This window comes from Moschus berezovskii, chromosome 19, assembly GCF_049115385.1.
Source record: "Moschus berezovskii isolate FMDL1 chromosome 19, NW_MosBer_1.0, whole genome shotgun sequence".
Taxonomy (NCBI): domain Eukaryota; kingdom Metazoa; phylum Chordata; class Mammalia; order Artiodactyla; family Moschidae; genus Moschus; species Moschus berezovskii.
In genome coordinates, this window is record NC_142478.1 from 6,775,934 (window position 1) to 6,798,664 (window position 22,731).

Sequence of the window (22,731 nt, forward strand, 5' to 3'; positions counted from 1 at the left end):
CTTGCAGAAATCTTGAGATAGTAACGTTTTCTGCCTTACTCACAGCCTTAAATACGTTGGTTTAGGGTTGTGATTGCTTGCCCTTTGTTCTCTGGAATGTTAATGCTATTTCTTCAGACGAACTAACAGTTCTAGGGAACTTCGGAGAGCGCGGGAAGACTCTTACACGCTCTTGCCGCCTTTTGAGGGGACCCCTCCGTGACATACGTAGCCTGATTGTGCTATTTGACTCATATTGGCTGAAAGCCTTTAGACGTCTTTGTATTCTTGGCGCCCAGAAACAATTCCACTTACACTGTCCATTAAGCACTCGTTGGAACAGTTTCAATATGAGAAATTTTGCAAAAGATTTTGCAAAAATCTTTGAAATTTTTGTGGCAAAATCTCAGATTTATTTTCTATAGATTTAACATTTTTTTTAAAGTCTTTCAGAACTCTTGGCCATTTCCTTTATTTTCCAATAATACAGGTTTTTTTATTTAATCTCTCAAAATTCTTGGCGTAACTCTTGTTTGTTTCCTAGTTATCCAATGATAAATGTGGCTTCAACAATGCCAGGGTACAGTTGGTCAGAGTTGGTATAAGAAAAACACAACTGAAGACAAAGCATATTTTATGTATCAATATATACAGACTGGTGCCAAAAGATGGGCATTTTGTTTTATACCCAGTTAGACTGCAGTTTGTGATCATTGTACCTATATTTCTAGGTAAGAAGGAAAATTGATGGAACTGGACATTTGCAAGTTTGAATAGACGAACGTTTTACTGGCTCTCCTGTTCTTTAACCATAGGCAGTTTCCACGGATCTTGTCACCAGAGCACCCTGCTTTAAGAGGGAGAAAGAGCTATCAAAGTATAGTAATGTGAGTTGATCATCTCATTTAGAAATTAATTTTTAAATCGTTATAAACGTTAAGATCATGCATGTATTTGAAAATACAATCATCTCTGAGTTTGAGTGTAAGTTTGGCTTTAAGGGCATTTCCCTGGTGGATCAGACGGTAAAAGAATCTGCCTGTGGTGAAGGAGACTTGGGTCAATTCATGGGTCAGAAAGATCCCCTGGAGAAGGGAATGGCTACACACTCCAATATTCTTGGCTGGAGAATTCAATGGACAGAGGAGTCTGGCCAGCTACAGGCCATGTGGTCGCAAAGAATAGGTAGTGATTGAGCGACTAACACTTCACTTGGCCTAAAGAACTGACTTTCAATAACAGTGGCAGCTAATGGCAGCCCTTGCAAGGAAATGCTGTAATATAAAATATATACTTGGAAAATAAATCAGAGTATAACTTACCTATAGATAGAAATAATTATATAAAAGAACACGATGTTACAGGGCAATAAAATTACAGAAAAGAAAACAAGATTCTAATATATCTATGGCAAGATAGATGAAGAAGGCATGGTACATATATACAATGGGATATTAGCCATAAGAAAGAACAAAATAATGCCATTTGGAGCAACATAGATGGACCTAGTGATTGAGTGAAGAGAGTGTACCGAGTGAAGTCAGATAGAGAAACACAAATAAGTGCTATCTATCACTTATATGTGGAATCTAAAACAAAGGGTACAAATGACCTTACCTAAAAAATAGAAATAGAATTACAGATGGAAAAAATAGACTTATGGTTACCAGGGAGTAAGGGGGGGGATAAATTGGGATTGACTTATGCTTACTACTATGTCTAAAATAGATAACTAAGAAGGACCTACTGTAGTTCACAGGGAACTCTACTCAATACTCTGTAACGGCCTGTATGGGAAAAGAATCTAAAAAGAGTGGATATGTGTATATCAATAAGAGATTCACTTTGCTGTACACCTGAAAGTCACACAACGTTGTACTCCAATAAAAATCAAAACAAAACAAAAAAACCAACCCTGTCCTGGCTGATACCCAGAGCTGCCTTACTTGAGCAGTAGAGGTCAGTGCTGCGCTTCATAAATGTAGGATTATTTGCAAAAGTGCACATGGTGAATACTTTATTAATGTATATTATTAAGTCTCTTTGGATGAAGCCTATAGTACAAATTTTAAGGAAAGTCTCCCTTTATTAGTTGAGCTCTTTTTTTTTTAATTCACCAGTATAGGAGATCCCTTTATTCTCTGTTAAAAGTCAGTAACTTTTATATATGCAGCTAAAACTTATGACAGGGGAAAGATCTCATTTATAGCAACAATAAGTGAAAAAATATTCAAGACATGAGAAAAATGAAAGGGCATAAAAAGATTTTAATTAATAAAAATATACCTTATGAAGACTCAAATTTATAAATGTCTGTATGTCATTGATCTAATCTTCGGCACATTTTACAGAAAATACTGTTAAATTTTATTTATTTATTTTTGACTGCACTGAGTCTTTGTTGCTTTGCATGGGCTTTCTCTAGAGGCTGTGAGTGGGTCTGCTTTTCAGTGCAGCAGGTTCTCTGGTTGCAGAGCACAGGCTCTTAGGCACGCCGGCTTCAGTAGCTGCGGCACTCAGGCTCAGTAGCTGCAGCTCACAGGCACAGTAGTTACAGCACTCAGGCTCAGTAGTTGCAGCACTCAGGCTCAGTAGTTATAGCACTCAGGCTCAGTATTTACAGCACTCAGGCTTAGTAGCTGTAGCACTCAGGCTCAGTAGTTGCAGCACTCAGGCTCAGTAGTTATAGCACTCAGGCTCAGTATTTGCAGCACTCAGGCTCAGTATCTGTAGCACTCAGGCTCAGTAGTTGCAGCACTCAGGCTCAGTAGTTACAGCACTCAGGCTCAGTATTTGCAGCACTCAGGCCTAGTAGCTGGAGCACTCAGGCTCAGTAGTTGCATCACTCAGGCTCAGTAGTTACAGCACTCAGGCTCAGTATTTGCAGCACTCAGGCTCAGTATCTGTAGCACTCAGGCTCAGTATCTGTAGCACTCAGGCTCAGTAGTTACAGCACTCAGGCTCAGTATTTGCAGCACTCAGGCCTAGTAGCTGTAGCACTCAGGCTCAGTAGTTGCATCACTCAGGCTCAGTAGTTACAGCACTCAGGCTCAGCAGCTGTAGCACTCAGGCTCAGTAGTTGCAGCACTCAGGCTCAGTAGCTGTAGCATTCAGGCTCAGTAGCTGCAGCTCACAGGCTCTAGGGCTCAGGCTCAGTAGTTGTGGCCCACGGGCTTAGTTGCTCTGCTGCATGTACAGTCTTCCTGGATCAGGGCTCAAAACTATGTCCCCTGGATTGGCAAGCAGTTTCCTATCCACTGCACCACCAGGTTAGTTTGAAAATACTATTAATTTAATTCAAGACATTGTTATTAAATAATGAAAAAAAATTTAATGTTATAAAATACTCCAAATAAAATTTTTTTCATTTTCTACAGAGTTTTAGTGCTGATACTTTTATATATACTTAAGTGATTTATTGCTTTGTTTGAAAACACAGCTTCTCTTTCTAATGCACAATTTATGCTTTTCTTAAAAAAAAAAAAAAGCCAGCTTGATTCCCAATCAGTTGATCTTAACTTTCCCTTTGAAATAGTTCAGCACACCCCAGAAGCCATTTCAGAAAGATAATGGTGGCGGGCAGGGGTGGGGGGGTGGGGGGGGTTACTATTTAAAAGGAAATTAGGTGTCTCAAAGATTTGGTAGACGAGTCAAATGATTAAGTTTAGAAGTTTTGATGACTTCTGCTGCTGATGTTGGTAGACTTTCTCTCTAGAATGCTGCCATGAATGTACATCTAACCAATCAGCCTGATTATTTTTTTAGCTTATTTCCTTCATAAACATGAAATTGGGGAAGAGAAGCTGATAGGGCTGGCTTGGGTAAGGGATCTACCCCTACGCAGTCACCTATGGCTAGAAGGTCAAGGTATCACAATACTAACAGGACCACAGGAGCTGCACTCTTGCATTTTAGGGGTCATTCCAAGAGAAGGGAGTAGCATTCCAAATTCCAAAATGGTTGTCACACCATTGTGGTTTTGAGTCTAATGGGACAGCAGTAAAACAGCATCTCTGTCTCTTCTTCAGCTCCGTGATCCGCGTTGTGTTGAAAGAAAAATGCCCTACTTGTCTCCTTATCGCATGATCTGTATCAGCCTCCTTTGTTTTCTGTTGCTCTTGTTCAGTCACTAAGTCATGTCTGACTCTTTAAATCTCGGTAGAAATCTCCTCTGTCCATGGGATTCTCCAGACAGAATTTTGGAGTGGGTAGCCATTCCCTCCTCCAGGGGAACTTCCTAACCCAGGGATCAAACCCGTGTCTCCCAAATTGTGGGCAGATTCTTTACTGCCTGAGCTGACAGGGAAGCCTATCAGCTTCCTTAAGAAAAGCAAATTGACACTGACCAAATCAGTAGAAGGAGCCTCTCCACAGGAGACAGAGCTATCTTACCCTTCTTCCCTGCAATGTGCTTTCCCATTGCTAACCAATCATGGCTGTCACTGTCACCCTGGTCTCAGGCTTGCCTATCAAAGCGCTGGTCCAAGTCTTCAGTATTAATTTCTCCTTGGCTAGTGGTTCTCAAACTGTGGTTCATGGTAAAAAAACAAACAAACAAAAAGATCATACAGAGACTAACAATGATTTAATATTGTTCTCAAAGCCTGTGTCTGTTTAAACAAAGAGAATCAGTATTTAATTTTGTTCATTCAATCATTCACTCATTCTTTGTTCAAAAACTAGTTAAACGGATATTAATATTTCTCAAAACTTATCATGTGAAGAGCTGACTCATTGGAAAAGACCCTGATGCTGGGAGGGATTGGGGGCAGGAGGAGAAGGGGACGACAGAGGATGAGATGGCTGGATGGCATCACTGACTCGATGGACATGAGTTTGGGTAAACTCCGGGAGTTGGTGATGGACAGGGAGGCCTGGCGTGCTGCGATTCATGGGGTCGCAAAGAGTCGGACACGACTGAGCAACTGAACTGAGCTGATTATGTGCCAGGTGTCTGATATAACTATATAGTCACTCAAACCACAAGTTTCAAGTCCAGAAGACTTTTCAAGTCATTTTTCCCTGGGAAGAAGGTTTGGGTCTGTAAGTTACTTTCCCAAAGCCTCACATTTCCCCTGCTTTGGCACAGGGTTTCAGGTTCAGCACATATAAGCAGTTTTTTATTTTTGTCTGCCCCTCTAAACACAAAACTTCATGAGGACAGGGCACTTGTCTATCTTGGTGACCAAAGTATCCTTGGCCTCTAGCATAAGGTAGTTGTTCTATAAACATCTGATGAACACAGATTGCCTTGTGTGCTATTACTGGGCCTGACTTGAATTGTAAAAGTATCAACAACAAATGCATTGATGATCCGTGCCGGCAAGTCCACCCTTCTTGCCAGAGAGCTGCTGGGCAGGACGGATTATTTCTGTTTTCTCTGTCACTGATTTACTGTCCTTGACTTACATAAGGGGATCAGCTACTACGAAGAACCCTGCACTATTGATCTAAAAGTATAACTGAACAAATAGTACTCCCTTCCTCCTCCACCAATGGCATCAACGTATTAAAAAAATGAAGTATTTTAGTAAGCAGAATCTCTGCAAATGTATTTGTTCTCATTGAAAATATAGTAATTTACTGTGTAATATTACACACTTTAAAGTGTTAGTATAGCTGTATAAAACTCAATAAAACTCTAGCAATAACTAGGCTTAAACTCATAATTATTACCACTCCATCAGTCATGCCTCTCACACAGATATGAATATCTGACCCATACTCACATATTACAATGAAAATGTAGGAGAAAGGGTAGGGATGGGAGTGCCCGTCTGAGACAGGCACTTACAGTCTCAAGAAAAAAAATGGCCGGCCAATTCAACAACAGCAAACCCAAAAGATACAGACCATTCTTTACCATGCTTGCATTTTGTTGAGCAATATGTTGTAATGGGCACAGAGTGTGAACTGTCTGATTAGACAGACATGTGTCAAGTCCTGGTACCAGTACACATTGAGTTCTTAACCTCTGAGCCACAGTTTCATCATTTCTAGAAATTAAAGTAAATAAGTGATTATTAGAATTTGGCATTTGAGGCCTGTTTCAGTGAAAAGATAGTTCACTCACTCATTCTATGATTTTTTTAATCAAATGCCTACTATGTCTTTCTTATTCACCAGTGTATCCTCAGCTTCTATTACACTGCTTGTCACATAGAAAGCCCTCCAGAGCTATTTGTGGACTGAATGTTCAGTCTCAGTCTTATGAAATGTACATTCTAGTAGCTTCCTTCACTTTCCTGGTGATGATGGTGAGAATGCCTGTCAGAACAGAAAAGAAAAGTGAAACTGTAAAGGAGTTTTCACTTTAATGTGGTACAAGGTACTGTAATATACTAGAAGGAATATTAAAAATTGACAGACCTCTGGAAATTAAATAATGGTTCTACTGCTAGTTGATGTAATGTCAGTGTTTGAAAATGAAGTAATCATGTGATAATGTTACCTCAAAAGAAAAAACATTTTTAGTTTTCTTAACATAGTCAATCATTTTAAACCAGCAAAAGTCTGACATCATTAAAACCCTGTCCAGATGGTTAAAATGGACTCTTTCTCAGGTACATTTTGAAGGAAAGTATTATTGCATCTTATTCTAAATAACATGCACATACATACATCTGTTTTCCTCAGAGTGTGTATTCTTCTAAGAAAGTCTCTTAGTCATGTACAACTCTTTGTGACCCCATGGACTGAAGCACACCAGGCTCTCTTTCCATGGGATTCTCCAAGCAAGAATACTGGAGTGAGTTGCCATGCCCTTCTCCAGGGGATCTTCCCAACACAGGCATTGAACCCAGATCTCTTGCATTGAAGGTGGATTCTTTACCATCTGAGCCACCAGGGAAACCCAATGAATGAGATGTAAATTTGGAAAAATTCAGTCAACTATTTTTCTTATTTTAAACTCAATACTTTGATTCTATAAATCTGAGTTAAAAAGATTTAGGAATGCAACTTAAGCTGTCCAGAGAAGAAAGAAATTTAGTGTCTCATTCCATTATCAGCAGTCCGTTTCTAAGCATTATTTAAAACATACTCTTAAAAAAAAAAATACTCTTCAGATCCAAAGCTGGATCTTTTTAATAAAATCACTTAAAACTGAATGACAAGGGTTTCACTTTCCATACCAAACACCCAGAAAATGCAGTAAAGCAGCACACTTGCTAGGATTTATGCTGCTGGCTTTGGTTTTCCTGTTGATTCTTGTAAGAGTTGTTAATCCTGATTGCAAAATAACAATGAAAAGATAAGAGAGATGCATTTGTTAACTTATAGGAAATCGTGAAAGGAAATGGGACACATTTAGTGTCTGAACTTTTATTTAAAGTAGGTAAATGAAGGCTTCCCTGATAGATTGGACATGACTGAGAGATTTTCACTTTCTTTTCACTTTAAATGAAGTCTTCACTAATGTTAAAATAACATTGTTTTAAAAATTTGGAAAATTCAGCAGTGGCCACAGGACTGGAAAAGGTCAGTCTTTATTCCAATCCCAAAGAAAGGCAACGCCAAAGAATGTTCAAACTACCGCACAGTGCACTCATCTCACACGCTAGTAAAATCATGCTCAAAATTCTCCAAGCCAGGCTTCAGCAATACGTGAACCATGAACTTCCAGATGTTCAAGCTGGTTTTAGAAAAGGCAGAGGAACCAGAGATCAAATTGCCAACATCCACTGGATCATGGAGAAAGCAAGAGAGTTCCAGAAAAACATCTATTTCTGCCTCATTGACTATGCCAAAGCCTTTGACTGCATGGATCACAATAAACTGTGGAAAATCCTGAAAGAGATGGGAATCCCAGACCACCTGACCTGCCTCTTGAGAAACCTGTATGCAGGTCAGGAAGCAACAGTTAGAACTGGACATGGAACAACAGATGGGTTCCAATAGGAAAAGGGGTACATCAAGGTTGTATATTGTCACCCTGCTTATTTAACTTATATGCAGAGTACATCATGAGGAACGCTGGGCTGGAAGAAGCACCAGGTGGAATCAAGATTGCCAGGAGAAATATCAATAACCTCAGATATGCAGATGACACCACCCTTATGGCAGAAAGTGAAGAAGAACTAAAAAACTTCTTGAGGAAAGTGAAAGAGGAGAGTGAAAAGGTTGGCTTGAAGCTCAACATTCAGAAAACAAAGATCATGGCATCTGGTCCCATCACTTCATGGGAAATAGATGGGGAAACACTGGAAACAGTGTCAGACTTTATTTTTTGGGGCTTCAAAATCACTGCGGATGCTGATTGCAGCCATGAAATTAAAAGACGCTTACTCCTTGGAAGGAAAGTTATAACCAACCTAGATAGCATATTAAAAAGCAGAGATATTACTTTGCCAACGAAGGTCCATCTAGTCAAGGTTATGGTTTTTCCAATGGTCATGTATGGATGTGAGAGTTGGACTGTGAAGAAAGTTGATCACTGAAGAATTGATGCTTTTGAACTGTGGTGCTGGAGAAGACTCTTGAGAGTCCTTGGACTGCAAGGAGATCCAACCAGTCCATTCTAAAGGATATCAGGCCTACTGGAAGGACTGATGCTAAAGCTGAAACTCCAATACTTTGGCCACCTCATGCAAAGAGTTGACTCACTGGAAAAGACTCTGATGCTGGGAGGGATTGAGGGCAGGAGGAGAAGGGGACAACAGAGAATGAGATGGCTGGATGGCATCACCGACTCGATGGACAAGAGTTTGAGTGAACTCCGGGAGTTGGTGATGGACAGGGAGGCCTGGCGTACTGTGATTCATGGGGTCGAAAAGAGTCAGACACGACTGAACGACTGAACTGAACTGAACTGAAAGATAATATAAAAATAAATTTTAAATATTTATCCAATCACCATAATAATGATTTTCATTTAGGATTCTGTAATCTACTCATCCTTTTAATACAGTTTACAATTATTTGAAAATTTTAATGTATCAATAAAGAACAAAATATGAAAACTGGTTAGAGCAAGAAATGACTATATTTTCTCTTTGATGTTTGTCTGTCATAACATAAGGCATGAATATTAATTTTGCTATTCTGATTAATGTCTGAAAGATAAGATGAACATATGGTAATGTAATTTTTGAGTTTAGTGGCCTTTTCAAAAACTAAATTACAGGATTACCTCCAAACAACATTTATGGTAAACCTTTAGTGAGTTCACAGTGTTAGTGGGTGCCTTGTAAGTAGTGCCAATATTTTGTGCTCAGATTAAAAGTATTTTTTTCTTTACACATTCTTTGGGAGCCTGTGTAGCATCCACATTAATTTACAGGAAATGTAATACACAGCTGTTTTAGGAATGTCCCAATTTCCCATCATATTGTCCAATTAAATGAACTGAGGAACTTTGGGGTTATCAAACTTGGCCAACAGAGAACAATTGTATGACAAGTAAATAAGTCTTGCTGGGAAGATGTTGCTTAAGGGATAAAATGGTTCAGTCAACAAGTGAACCAAAAAATTAAATGTTAACTAAGGAAGGTAACCATGTGAAAAGGGATCACTAACAGAGGTTTCAGGTATATATAGGATTGAAGATCTCTCAGTTAAGTCCAGAGCAAAGGATGATTTCTTGGAACTTACAAAAATTTAAAACCATGAAACATCTATTACTGCTACTTTTGTGTGCTTTTATAGTTCAGGCCCAGCAGCCTACTGACTATGACGAGGTGACTTTACATATTATTATATTCTTACTATTAATATATAACCAAATCATAATTGTATCTAAATATTTATTTTAATGAAATTAGCATTGATTTTAGTTATGAAATTGAATTGTTAATTTCTAGGACCTATTTTATTTAAAGAATGTTGTATAGTATTTCTTACATAAAAGCAAAATAATAATTTCTCATTTTCTGGTTTATCACCTTTATTTTCCCAGGTAGAAGATGATAGAACTAAGGTAAGAAGCGTTTTTCTTGATTGTTGTTGTCCTGAGTAGTATGGTTTTCATTCAATAATAATATGTTATTACAATTTAAGAACAAAAATTTGAAAATTTCATAGACTGTAAAATAAAAGAGCAGTTATTTAAAAGAAAAAAGCTGTAATTTCTGGGTAGCTCTTTGGTGAAGGAAGGTAATACATAGCTCCTGAAATTATTGGCTATTGGTAAATGAAAATTGTGAACTAAATCTAAAAGTAAAATAGATCACATTCTGTGATCGAAGATTAAAAATTGTTTTTTATTGAGAAATTTATATATTGTTATTGTTAATGGTTATGAAATACAGCACTCCATTTAGTTTATTCATTCATAGAATAGTTTTGCCTCAAGTATGACTGCTACTGGTTTGCAGATGTCAAAATACAAAAATACATTTAGAAAAATGACATTTTAAGAGTTTAAATTTTATTATCAGATGACTCCTGATCTAATTACTTATATATAACATAGTATCTGCCACACTAGAAATAAAAGTACACAGTGAATGAAGTAATTAAATGAAGTGATTCATTTTGGATCATTTGTTGAATTTAAATGGAACCTAATATATAGCTCCTGAAATAATATATAGCTCCTTTTAATTATCAAAGTGTACATATAAAAAGATAGTTATATGGTTAATTGGGTTAAGTAAGAAAAATGTAAAGAATTTGTAAGAGTCAACTTTTATAAAGCAGTAGGCTAAGCTCACTGCTTACATTCCTGCTCACTGACTAATCTACACAGAGATTATTACTTATTCATCCTTCCAACTTGATTTTCTATAGTTATTTCAATAAGTGGTCTTCATAAACGTAAATATCCATATAATTTCTTTTAAACATTTTTCATTTCCTTGTTCTCTAGTAAAGCTAGATCACCTTTGTTACCTTTCTAATGATACTCTATGGAAAATAAACTGTTTCTAAAAAAAAAAAAGAAAGTACTTTTCTTCTGTTATAATTTGATTTGTAATAAACAGATGAATCACATTTCATAAAATTTCTGTTAAAACAGACCATCTCTGACTGGGACCATGTCTCCTAAACAATATATATTTCCTACAAATCTTCATACATTATTATTTTTATTGCAATTACACGTAACATATTGTAGTTTAATTTCAGAAGTTAAGTAGGGGAATCTGGAACCAATCTGCCCAGGTTTAAAGCCTAGCACTCTCCTACTAAATGTATTGTCTCTTACTGAATAAATGATAATAAAATTCTAAATAGACTCATTCAATGACCTCTAGACCCACCAGATAGCTAGAGAGCTCAGTCTCTGGTGCAGATCTAGTCCTTTGTTAATTTTTAATTAAACCCTGAAAATGAAAGGTGTGGTGGTTGTGGTGGTGGTTTAGTTGTTAAGTCGTGTCTGACTGCAACCCCATGGACTGTATAGCCCGCCAGGCTCCTCTACCCATGGAATTCTCTAGGCTAGAATACTGGAGTACTTTGCCATTTCCTTCTCTACCTGAAAGGTGTAATTACTGACAAAGACCATATAATGATAATAAAGTTAATCCAGGCCAGCACTTTTGCATTGTATTGCATATTTTCCACTTCACTATCTTTTAATGTTATGTTTTTAATTAGCAAATAACTTAATTGCAATGCACATAACCTAAGAATTATTTAAATGAAATAATTATTTTAAATGAGAAAATCATGGCATTTGATAAAGAAATCATGTAAGAAATTTCATGAGAATGATTTGACAATTTTGTTAATTGAAGATAAGATTGGAGTTAAGAGTGGAAAAGTCACTTACTCTGTAGTATCTGTTACTGTTATGTGTGATTGCAATAAAGATAATAATGAGAACTTAACATGTGCCAGGCACTCTTCTAAGGGTGTCACATGCAGTAAGTCATTTAATTCTTAAAATCATCTTATATAGTAGATACTATGACTACCTTTATTTTAGAGATAAAGTAACTCGCCCACAATCTTTAGAAGTAGAAAGTGGTGTGGGTCAAGACTTGAAACCAAGCAGTCTGGCTCCAGAATACCTTATTCCTTTACAAATGTGTTAGAGTCAATTGTTGTCTTATTACAAATACAATTGTTTTTAATAAATCTATATTGCCACTTAAGTATTGTTAAGAGCTAGCGAAATTAATCAATTCATAAAAATTAAAAGTGATAAATAATTACTGGAATTTAGTAATCCAAGTGACTTGAGAACATTTGTTCCTCCTGACAGTATAGATTTCATAGTATTTTGTGTGTTCTAATGTATAGATTTCAGGAATCTGAGTTCATTGCTATTCATTATCTGATGCAACTTTTTTTAAGGACTCTTTTTAAAACTCCTCAGGATACAATAGCTCTTTGCACTGTTTTTCTTTCTGCTCTTACTAAAGAGACCTGAGGAACCTATTGATTTGCCAACAATAGCTAGTCAGTTGATGGTCCTTAAGCAAATCATCATTTAGTAACCTTAGTTATAAAATGAGACTGTTGGAATACTACATCTCAAGTTTTCCGCAACACTCTTCGTTTTATTTCTGCCTGGTACCCTGAAGTTACGTTTGGATGTCCGCGGTCACCGGCCCTATGACAAGAGGAGGGAAGAGGCTCCCAGCCTGAGACCTGTGCCCCCTCCCATCAGCGGAGGTGGCTATCGGGCTCGTCCCGCCACAGCAGCTCTGCGCCAGAAGAAAGTGGAGAGAAAGCCCCCTGACGCCGATGGCTGCCTGCACGCGGACCCGGACCTGGTGGGTGCACGGATGGCTCTGTCCGCGGTGGGCCTTCCGTGTGGAGAAAGCCCGTATTCATTGTGTCTTCCTGAGGGAGCACTGACCCGTGTTACCGTCATTGTCATTTTGTCTGTTTCTTTGGGATGTAAATACAGAACATAAACTTCTGGGCCTTGGGCTAAGGGTGCTTTTCTAGTCTTCTTTGGTCTGCAACCAAGACTACGAATCAGGACCCAGGATGCTGCCTCTCCTTCGTACTTGCTCACTTTGTTCGGGTGGTAATACTCTCATGCTAATTACCGTTGTTCTGTGGTAAGGATTGTTTTTAATCTTCAGAGAATTATAATGGTGAGTCCAGACCTTCTGGCCTTGTATAAAGAAAATCAAATTGCAAGTCTTTATATTGGTGAAAGATATCATTGCATTTTCACTGTGTGCTTGTTTTGCCTCAATCCTACATCTGATGTTGGCTGTTTTCTTTGTATATAGGGTGTGTTATGTCCTACAGGATGTCAGTTGCAAGATACTTTGGTAAAACAGGAAAGACCGGTCCGAAAGAGCGTAGAAGATTTACGTAATAATGTGGAGTCTGTTTCCCAGACCTCTTCTTCCACCTTTCAGTATATAACTCTGCTAAAAAACATGTGGAAAGAAAGGCAGAATCAAGTACAAGGTAGATATCCTTGTGGTTTCTGTTTGATTCTATTACAAAATTGAAACTGTCAGAGTGCCATGGGAACGCACAGTTCTGAGAAGATCCAGGTCTCTAGATGAGCCTGGGTAGTTCAGTATGAGCCTGATTACCCCAAGGTCCTCACTTAGGCTTCCTCACCTGCAGCTTGTTACGTAAGCACTATTCAACTCTAGCTCCCAGTCCGGCATCAGCAAGGATGATTTTCTGTGAAAATTTTCACTGTGAGTCCTTATTTTTATTCAATAAGAAACTTATAACTCTGAAGACAATATATCCACAGAATGAAAATTTACCATTTAAAGATTTAACTTTTGACATTTTAAATATGTGTGTCTATGATATCTTCGGGCTTCCCTGGTGGCTCAGAGGTTAAAGCGTCTGCCTCCAATGCGGGAGATCTGGGTTCGATCCCTGGGTCAGGAAGATCCCCTGGAGAAGGAAACGGTAACCCACTCCAGTATTCTTGCCTGGAGAATCCCATGGACGGAGAAGCCTGGTAGGCTACAGTCCACGGGGTCTCAAAGAGTCGGACACAACTGAGCGACGGAACAGAACGGAACGGATGATATCTTCAATTGAATTGCAAATAATGATCCAATAGTTTGAAACTTGAGATCTGAATTTCGAGTGCGATTGGCTTGGTGGTTAGGCATCAGCTAGTGAGTGAACTGGGCATAGATGTCTCAGGGAGTAGCCTACCCAAATCTGGACATTTCTTCAAAGGAATCATGGCATTTCTCTTGTATATTTCTTTTGTATTTCTGCTGCAGTTATGTGAGATGGATAAGTAAATCAAGTGTATCTACTCCATAAGATGTTAAACTTCTGAGATGAAAGGCTTAATTACTGCTTTCTCCTCTTTTCCTTATCAAATAAATAAATAAACAACTTATTGAATATATCATTAGGCTTAATTTTTACCTTAATCTAAGGTAAATTACTAGTGTAGTGACTAGACTATATGTTAAAATTAACATACATAAATATGTATGCCATAGACCAAATAATTTCCCCTAAGTACAACTACATATCATGACTGCCCAATGTCTGAGTCTAGTTTATTCTCAAAATCAAAATCATGATTATATAGTTGAATACATTTAGTTTTTTGTCAAGAAAAAATGCTAACCAATTTCATTTTTCCAGATAATGAAAATGTAGTAAACGAGTACTCCTTACATCTGGAAAAGCACCAGTTATATATAGATGAGACTGTGAACAATAATATCCCAACCAAGCTTCGTGTGCTCCGTTCAATTCTGGAAAATTTGAGAAGCAAAATACAAAAATTAGAATCAGATGTCTCAACTCAGATGGAATACTGCCGCACCCCATGTACTGTCACTTGCAACATTCCTGTGGTGTCTGGCAAAGGTAACTAGTTAAAACATATTTCTACAAGGTTACGGAAGAATTCACTCTCTAAAAATGAGAGAACTAAAGCAAGTTCAGTGGATTTTCCCCAAAAGATCCTAAGTACATCTCAGCACATCATGAAGATATCCCCAGCATCCCTAATGCACTCGCCAGTTTTTCAAGAGTAGAAAGCAGCGTAATGATGCTGGTAGCTCAATGGGTGTAATGGACACGCTTGCTTGAATAGATGGGCACCATGCATAGATGCAGGGATTTCTCCATCACATGTGTTCTGAAAGTTTATGGATATCAGGACACAAAAGTTGGAAAAGGGCTTTTTTACTCCCTTGAAAGATAGGATTCCTTGAAACCAAGTGTGATTTTTAGTAAGAGGAAGCTTCAGTTTCTATAACATTTATCCTCAAATGTCTAAAATAAAACAGTCCTTAGTAATCAATTATCTTACAAACTTGGTGACTAAATACAAAGGAATGATGTTGTAGTCCCTGAATATAATTTGTTCTCTTATGGTTGCAGAATGTGAGGAAATCATCAGGAATGGAGGTGAAACATCTGAAATGTATCTCATTCAGCCTGATGATTCTAGCAAACCATACAGAGTATACTGTGATATGAAAACAGAAAAAGGAGGTACGTGTTTGATAGCTTTTGACTATTATGCTGAAATTATTCTGATACCATAAAATGCCAGGAAATAAAACCTAGCTTTAACGAAACTAACAATGAGCCATTTGATTTGGAATTCAATCTGATATTTTAGAAGTTATAAAATATTTCTGATTCACAGTTTTGAGTAAAAGATAAAGCATTTGTAGTTTTCAAAGATTTTGCAAGTTTTCCTTTCACATCTATTTCCTTATTATATCTATTTAAGGGCACTAAATATCAGTGGGCATAAATTAAATGGACAAGGAAGTCAGACATTGCCCCCAAAGGGACATTATTTGCTGGTGGTTAATATGTGTTATTTTTTTTCTTTCAACCAAAGGATGGACAGTAATTCAGAACCGTCAAGATGGTAGTGTTGACTTTGGCAGGAAATGGGATCCATATAAACAAGGATTTGGAAATATTGCAACCAATGCAGAAGGGAAAAAATACTGTGGCATACCAGGTAACAACTGGGAGTACAAAATAAGATCATTCTTTATTTAGATTTTTTTCCATTTAAAAAATATAGTGTTGGTAGTCTGCTTTTAGGAGTTTTAGGAGGTTAAGAAGAATTTATAAAAGGAGCATAAAAGCTAATGATAAGAGGGGAAAGGCAGTTTTTTGCTTTCAAAGGTTTTATTTTCGGTGAGATATTATTTTCTTTTTCCTTTAGGTGAGTATTGGCTTGGAAATGACAAAATTAGCCAGCTTACCAATATGGGACCCACAAAGCTTTTGATTGAAATGGAGGACTGGAAAGGCGATAAGGTGATGGCACTCTATGAAGGATTTACTGTACAGAATGAGGCCAACAAATATCAACTCTCAGTGAGCAAATACAAAGGAACAGCCGGCAATGCCCTCATAGAAGGGGCTTCTCAACTGGTGGGAGAAAACCGGACCATGACCATCCACAACAGCATGTTCTTCAGCACCTACGACAGAGACAACGACGGCTGGTACGTGCTGCTGCTTCCCCCTGCTTTCAGGGCGGCGGCTCATGGTGCTGCCTGGGGTCATGAATGACAGCAAACGTGATCAGTGACTCTCCTTTCTTGGGTAGCTCCTGTGTGCCAGCCACTGTACAGAGCTCTCTCTGAAGCACTGCAGCTATAAGGTTGCCACTGCTATCCTCATTTTACACATGAAGAGTAGCAAGATTAAGTAATTTACCCAACGTTACATGACCATAAAAGATACAACTGTAATTTGAGCACAGTTACTTTCTGAGTAGTGAGTACCTAGATAGATTTCTGTATCTCTATCTTGGACTGTGTCTATTGAAACCTCCATTTTGTTTTCCAAGACTCTGTAACACTAAGAAATCTGAAAGCTGTCATTTCAGGATAACATAACGAATATTGACAAATTTGCCACATGGGCCCAATTACCTCCTTTTCTTGCTGTAGGGCACAGAAAGCCCTTGGCGCATTATTGTGACTTTCCATATAGAATCAGAGGGAAGGACTATTGCACCCAGCACTCCTCTGTGGGCTTTGCAAAGAAATAACTTGAGAGCACTGCAGTTGTAATAACTCCAGACAAATTTCCTTTCAGGAAAACTACAGATCCCAGAAAGCAGTGTTCTAAAGAGGACGGTGGTGGATGGTGGTATAACCGATGCCACGCAGCCAATCCCAATGGCAGATACTACTGGGGTGGCACATACACCTGGGACATGGCAAAGCACGGCACAGATGACGGAGTGGTGTGGATGAACTGGCAGGGCTCCTGGTACTCTATGAAGAAGATGTCCATGAAGATCAGGCCTTACTTCCCAGAGCAATAGTATCCCCCCACACACAGAGTGTTATTCTTCCACATGTAATACAATTTTTATATATCATGTTATCAGAAAATTTTTTTCGTACCTTATATCTCTCTCAACCTATCAAAATGTAGTTGGTGTGAGTTTTCAGAAAAAGTTTTTAGGACAAATGACATTAAAAACAGCACATGGTTTTCTTTCAAATTTGTCATTTATATTGTGTACCAAGAAGTAACTAAAAGGATGACTGTAGACAGTCAGTGTTCATAATTTCCATTCCTGTGGATTGTGAGAAGTTTCAAATTAGGAAGAGAAACTGAAGTAAAACCATGTGTTTAAAATCTACTTTGAACCTCTTTTTATTTATGTAAGATCTATCACAGAAAACTTAAAAAGATTTAATCATTAAACCAGTTTATGTTACAATAAATTAATGTTGTCTTATTTGGTAATCCACATGGTCACTTGTGGTCACAGGCTTTGAACCTGTGAGCAAAGAGAAGCATTCACAACCTCAAGCAGGTAATGAGCTGACAGTGACACCCTGAAGGTTCAGCATCTTACTCTGCTTCACGAAAAATCACTGCTCTGCAGGGAGGTAGACTTGCAGAACAGAGAGACCAAGAACACAGTCACAGTCAAGTCTTCTCCATTTATTTTTTGAGGGAAACAGTGAGGTAACAAGCAGCATTTGTCCCTGGAAATTTGGCCTACTGGCCTTAACTGGGTTTTTGATTTTCACATGGTCACAACAGAACTAAAACAGAAGTAGATTTCTCTTCTTTCAACTTCTTGGGAAATGAGTATGTCAACTCAAGTTTTCTTTCCCTTTGTATTCTCCATCTGCCCTGGGACAACCCTCTGACTCTCTGGCTTCCCTCCCTCTTGCAGTATCATTGCCACTGATTTTCATGGAAGCATTGTCCTAAAGCCTGTCTTCTTCATCTCTGCATCTAAGCAGATGTTCATTTATATCATGGCAATGCCATCATTCTCTTAACTCCTCATCGTAGTCAACCTTACATTTTTTCCGGTTTCCCTGCCTTAAGTTCTGTCCCATCCCTACTTATATTCAAGCTGTTACTGTTATAATAAATTAATGTAGTAGAGTATATTAAGTGTACTAAAAATAGAAAATTGTGCTGAACATAGAAAATTCTGACCAGGTTACTTTCCTGCTTAATGTTAGCTTGTTATCTAAGTGTTCAAATCCAGGCTTCTTAGCTGGAAGTGAAAATGGTCTGTTACTTGGTCCCAGCACTGTCTTCTGCCCCGTCCCCCTTCACCAGACATCTACATTCTTGTCACAGTGAATTTTTCACCATTCCAGGAAAGGTCGGGCCGCTTGATATTATGCTCCTGTTGTCAACAGCATCTTTCCTCCAATATCATCTGACAAATTGCTGTTCATTTTCAAGGCTTACTTTAAATGCCATTTGTTAGGTCTATATATCTTTCTCCTTTGCTAATAATGAGCTCTTATTAATCTTTGATTCCAGAATCATCTGTCAGAAAGTCTGATTTTTATAAATTTATAAATACTATATAATATATGCATTTATATATATTAAAATATATAAATCTTATATTTTTAAGATCTTGTTGTTCAGTTGTTAGGTCACATCTGACTTTGTGTGACCCAATAGACTTCAGCTCGCCAGGCTTCCCTGTCCTTCACCACCTCCCAGAGTTTACTCAAACACATATCCATCGCATTGGTGATGTCATCCAAACATCTCATCCTCTGTTGTCCCTTCTCCTCCTGCCCTCAATCTTTTCCAGCATCAGGGTCTTTTCCAATGAGTCAGATGTTCAAATCAGGTAGTCAAAGTATTATAGCTTCAGCTTAAACATCAGTCCTTCCAATGAATATTTGGGGCTGATTTCCTTTAGGATTTTCTTTAAGGTCTTGGATAGACCTTTTATAATGTAGAACACATTTTCCAAAAAAAGGCACACATAGAAACTCAGTATGCAAAATACTTGAAAGTAGACCTTTTTAAGCAAGACCGAGTATAGCAAAAGCCCACGAAATAAAGGATGGGGAGGTACAATATCCCTCAGACCTTTGCTCAATCCCCTTATGTACTCAGGACTGAGTGAATTCCTAGAGTTTAAAGTAAAGCCACAGATTAAAATCCACTAAAGTAGATAACCCTATGGTCAATTCTTAGTTAATGTACAAGTATCAGAAACATGGAGATCACACCTAAGTAATATGTAATATCTATCTAGAAAGAAATAAGCATTCTTATGCGAAGAGCTGACTCATTGGAAAAGACCCTGATGCTGGGAGGGATTGGGGGCAGGAGGAGAAGGGGATGACAGAGGATGAGATGGCTGGATGGCATCACCGACTCGATGGACATGAGTTTGGGTGAACTCCGGAAGTTGGTGATGGACAGGGAGGCCTGGTGTGCTGTGATTCATGGGGTCGCAAAGAGTCGGACACGACTGAGTGACTGAACTGAACTGAACTGAAGGTATCATTTGGTAAGAAATGTTACATATCTGATTTTTGCCCATTCAAGCTTTAAAATTTTAAATACAGTCAAAAGGTAGTGTCTCCTAGTTAGAGTATATAAAACAGTATTTAAAAAGTTTAGCTCATGACTTTTATTAAGATAATAAAAAAATGAGTTGAAATTAATAATCTCATATTTTGGCATGAGAACTATAACATATTTCTTATACAGTTAAGACTGAAAGTATAAAACAAATTGAGGAGGGCATGGCAACTCACTCCAGTAGTGTATTCTTGCCTGGAGAATCCCCATGGACAGAGGAGCCTGGCGAGCTACAGTCCCTGGGGTCACAAAGAGTCAGAAACAACTGAGTGACTAAACCCAGCACGGCATATATAGTTTGTTCAAACTATGAAAGATATATGCATTTGGGACGTAAACTTCCCATTCCTCTGCATTTAGGAACCAAGGAAAAACAGATAACTAATATAACTAAAGCCTTGTTTTTTAAGATGAACATATGTGGGGCAAAAACATGGATTATCTAACATATCACAAACCACAGTAGTTGAGCCAACACTTCTGTTTAATCATTGCACACCAAAAGACCATGTACAATGATCATCTAAACCTGCAGAACTTATTTAAAACACAGAGTTCCTGGTCTCAACCTAGGTTTTTTGCAGCAGAGTCTCTACATGGGAAGATTGTAAAAATATATATTTTTAAATAAATTACCCCAAGAGATTCTGATCAGTGGCTGGACTTCAGAAGAAGTGAGTCAGGCTATGTTTGCATTCTCCAGAGACTCCTGTCTTTCTTATCACTTTTTCCATTCAAGTGGTGACTATGAGGCAATATTTAGAGAAAGAGGTCATCTTTGAGACTACGTGACTTCACAGATAACCACTGCCTATGTTTAAGACCCACTTTGGGTTTAGCAACATGATCCCCAAATACTAGAACCACTATTTCTACTCTGGTATCTATCAGTCTCGGGTGATTCTTTAGTTGGACTTTTAGTTTTTCTGAGGTGTAGAAACAAATGAGAGATGCTACCTATCTTTTTGTATGTAGAACTGAAGCTGAGATTCTGAACACTATCCATCCTCCACACTGTGCCATGTGATTTGATGATCCCTCCTTGAGTTTCCTCTGCCTTGCAGCTCTGCACCAGCTCAGAGTGTACTGGTGTATTATGGCTAAACCTAGGAAATGGAATAAATTCTCTTTATTTTAACATTAATTGTGGGTTGTTGCTTTTTTTTTTTTTTGCCACACAAATTCGCATGTGGGATCTTAGTTCCCTGACCAGGGATCAATCGAACCTGCACTCCCTGCATTTGAAGTGCAGAGTCACAATCCCTGAACAGCCAGGGAAGACCCTAATTATGGTTTTAAATAATGAAAGTAGTACATATTACATTAGATGTTTTGTGAAATACAGGGAAAAGTAGGATCATTTATAATTTCAGCACTCAACAGGGAAGCAATTAATATCTTGATAGATTTTTGTTGTTGTTGTTATCCTGTGCGTGTTTTAGAACTTTAAGTTTTCACATTGTGTCACAGAAATTTTTTCATGTTACTTAATATTCTATAATGTTCTTTTCTATATGATTCTTAATGGCCATATGATATTCCATCATGTGCCACATACTCGCTTTTTTAAAACAAATGTCTCTCATTAGACATTTAGATTTTTCTGACCTTGTTAATAATAAGGACAATGCTGTGATTAGCATATTTTTGCATGTAAAATATAATCTGTATTATCTATACGTTTTTATATACTTCCTTCTAGAATAAATTCCTAGAAGCAGAATTTCTAGAGAAAATAAAGAATTTTGGTATTCTAAGTGCTTTTAAATTACAATATTGCCAAATAACTCTCCATAAACATTGTACCAATTTACACACAGAATTTACACACATTGTACCAATTTTGGCACACAGAATTAGAGGTGTTTGCATTTTTATTTTCTCCTCCTTCATGAAGGCTGAATGCTGATTAAAACAGTGACAATTGCTTTAAGTTTCACATACTTAATTACTAGTGCAACTACAGGATATTAAAATGTTTAATGACCATTTGACTATCTTCTTTTGAGAGTTTCTTTCCCCAGTTTTCTATGAAAAGAATCATCTTTTATATGAATTTTTAACTGTTCTTTAGGTATGTAAGACAGCAATCAGGAGCATGATATTCAGTTCAATTCAGTTCAGTTCAGTTGCTCAGTTGTGTCCGACTCTGCAACCCCATGAATCACAGCACACCAGGCCTCCCTGTCCATCACCAACTCCCAGAGTTCACTCAAACTCATGTCCATCGAGTCGGTGATGCCATCCAGCCATCTCATTCTCTGTCATCCCCTTCTTCTCCCGCCCCCAATCCTTCCCAGCATCAGAGTCTTTTCCAGTGAGTCAACTCATCGCATGAGGTGGCCAAAGTATTGGAGTTTCAGCTTTAGCATCAGTCCTTTCAATGAACACCCAGGATTGATCTCCTTTAGAATGGACTGGTTGGATCTCCTTGCAGTACAAGGGATTCTATTTATTCAAGTATTTTATTTCCTAGGTCTTACACTTATGCAAATTGTTTTAACTGGTAAGAATAGTAACCATTGTACCATTTCTCTCCTAACGACAGGTGATGTATTTTTTGGCTTTGTCTTTTGACTAAATTATATTTATTTCTCCAACAACATTTTATTTGACAAATTTCACTTTTACAAATAAATTATAAGAACAGTTTAATGAATACCTCTATGCCCTTCACCTAGATTAAACAATTGTTTGCTACATTTGCTTTACCTCTTAAAAGGAGATAGTTTTAATGCCGTTTTGCAAGAGCTTATGTAGGCATACAAACCCAAGGTCATAGACCTATTGCAGATAGAGTCAAAGGTGGATTTAGCAAATATTTTCCAGAATGCCCTGTTGCAATCAGCATGTAGCCACCCTCAGCAATAAGCTGATGAAGAGGGAGATCACTGACCATTTCTCAGCTCAAACCTGGCAGGGTGTCTTAAATTTTCTTGCCTCTGTGGTTTTGAAGTGTTGCTTTTAATATATGGAAAGGAAAACAGAATGTCTAACTCTCAGATGATGATTAATTTGCCTCTCTTCCCCAGGTGCAAATTCCTTACCATG

General features: G+C 37.9%; 1 protein-coding gene across 1 annotated transcript in view; it reads left to right on the plus strand.

The window, feature by feature from the left end:
- The window catches only part of FGB (fibrinogen beta chain), a 17,760-nt gene extending 270 nt beyond the window's left edge, over positions 1–17,490 (plus strand). Inside the window, exons 2-10 of the mRNA XM_088828430.1 lie at positions 795–866; positions 9,875–9,895; positions 12,450–12,641; positions 13,113–13,296; positions 14,464–14,691; positions 15,211–15,324; positions 15,683–15,808; positions 16,019–16,304; positions 16,903–17,490. Of these exons, the coding sequence (XP_088684556.1) occupies positions 795–866; positions 9,875–9,895; positions 12,450–12,641; positions 13,113–13,296; positions 14,464–14,691; positions 15,211–15,324; positions 15,683–15,808; positions 16,019–16,304; positions 16,903–17,134 (1,455 nt within the window). The 3' untranslated portion in view covers positions 17,135–17,490. The remainder of the gene's footprint in view (positions 1–794; positions 867–9,874; positions 9,896–12,449; positions 12,642–13,112; positions 13,297–14,463; positions 14,692–15,210; positions 15,325–15,682; positions 15,809–16,018; positions 16,305–16,902) is intronic.
- The last annotated feature ends 5,241 nt before the right edge of the window (positions 17,491–22,731 follow it).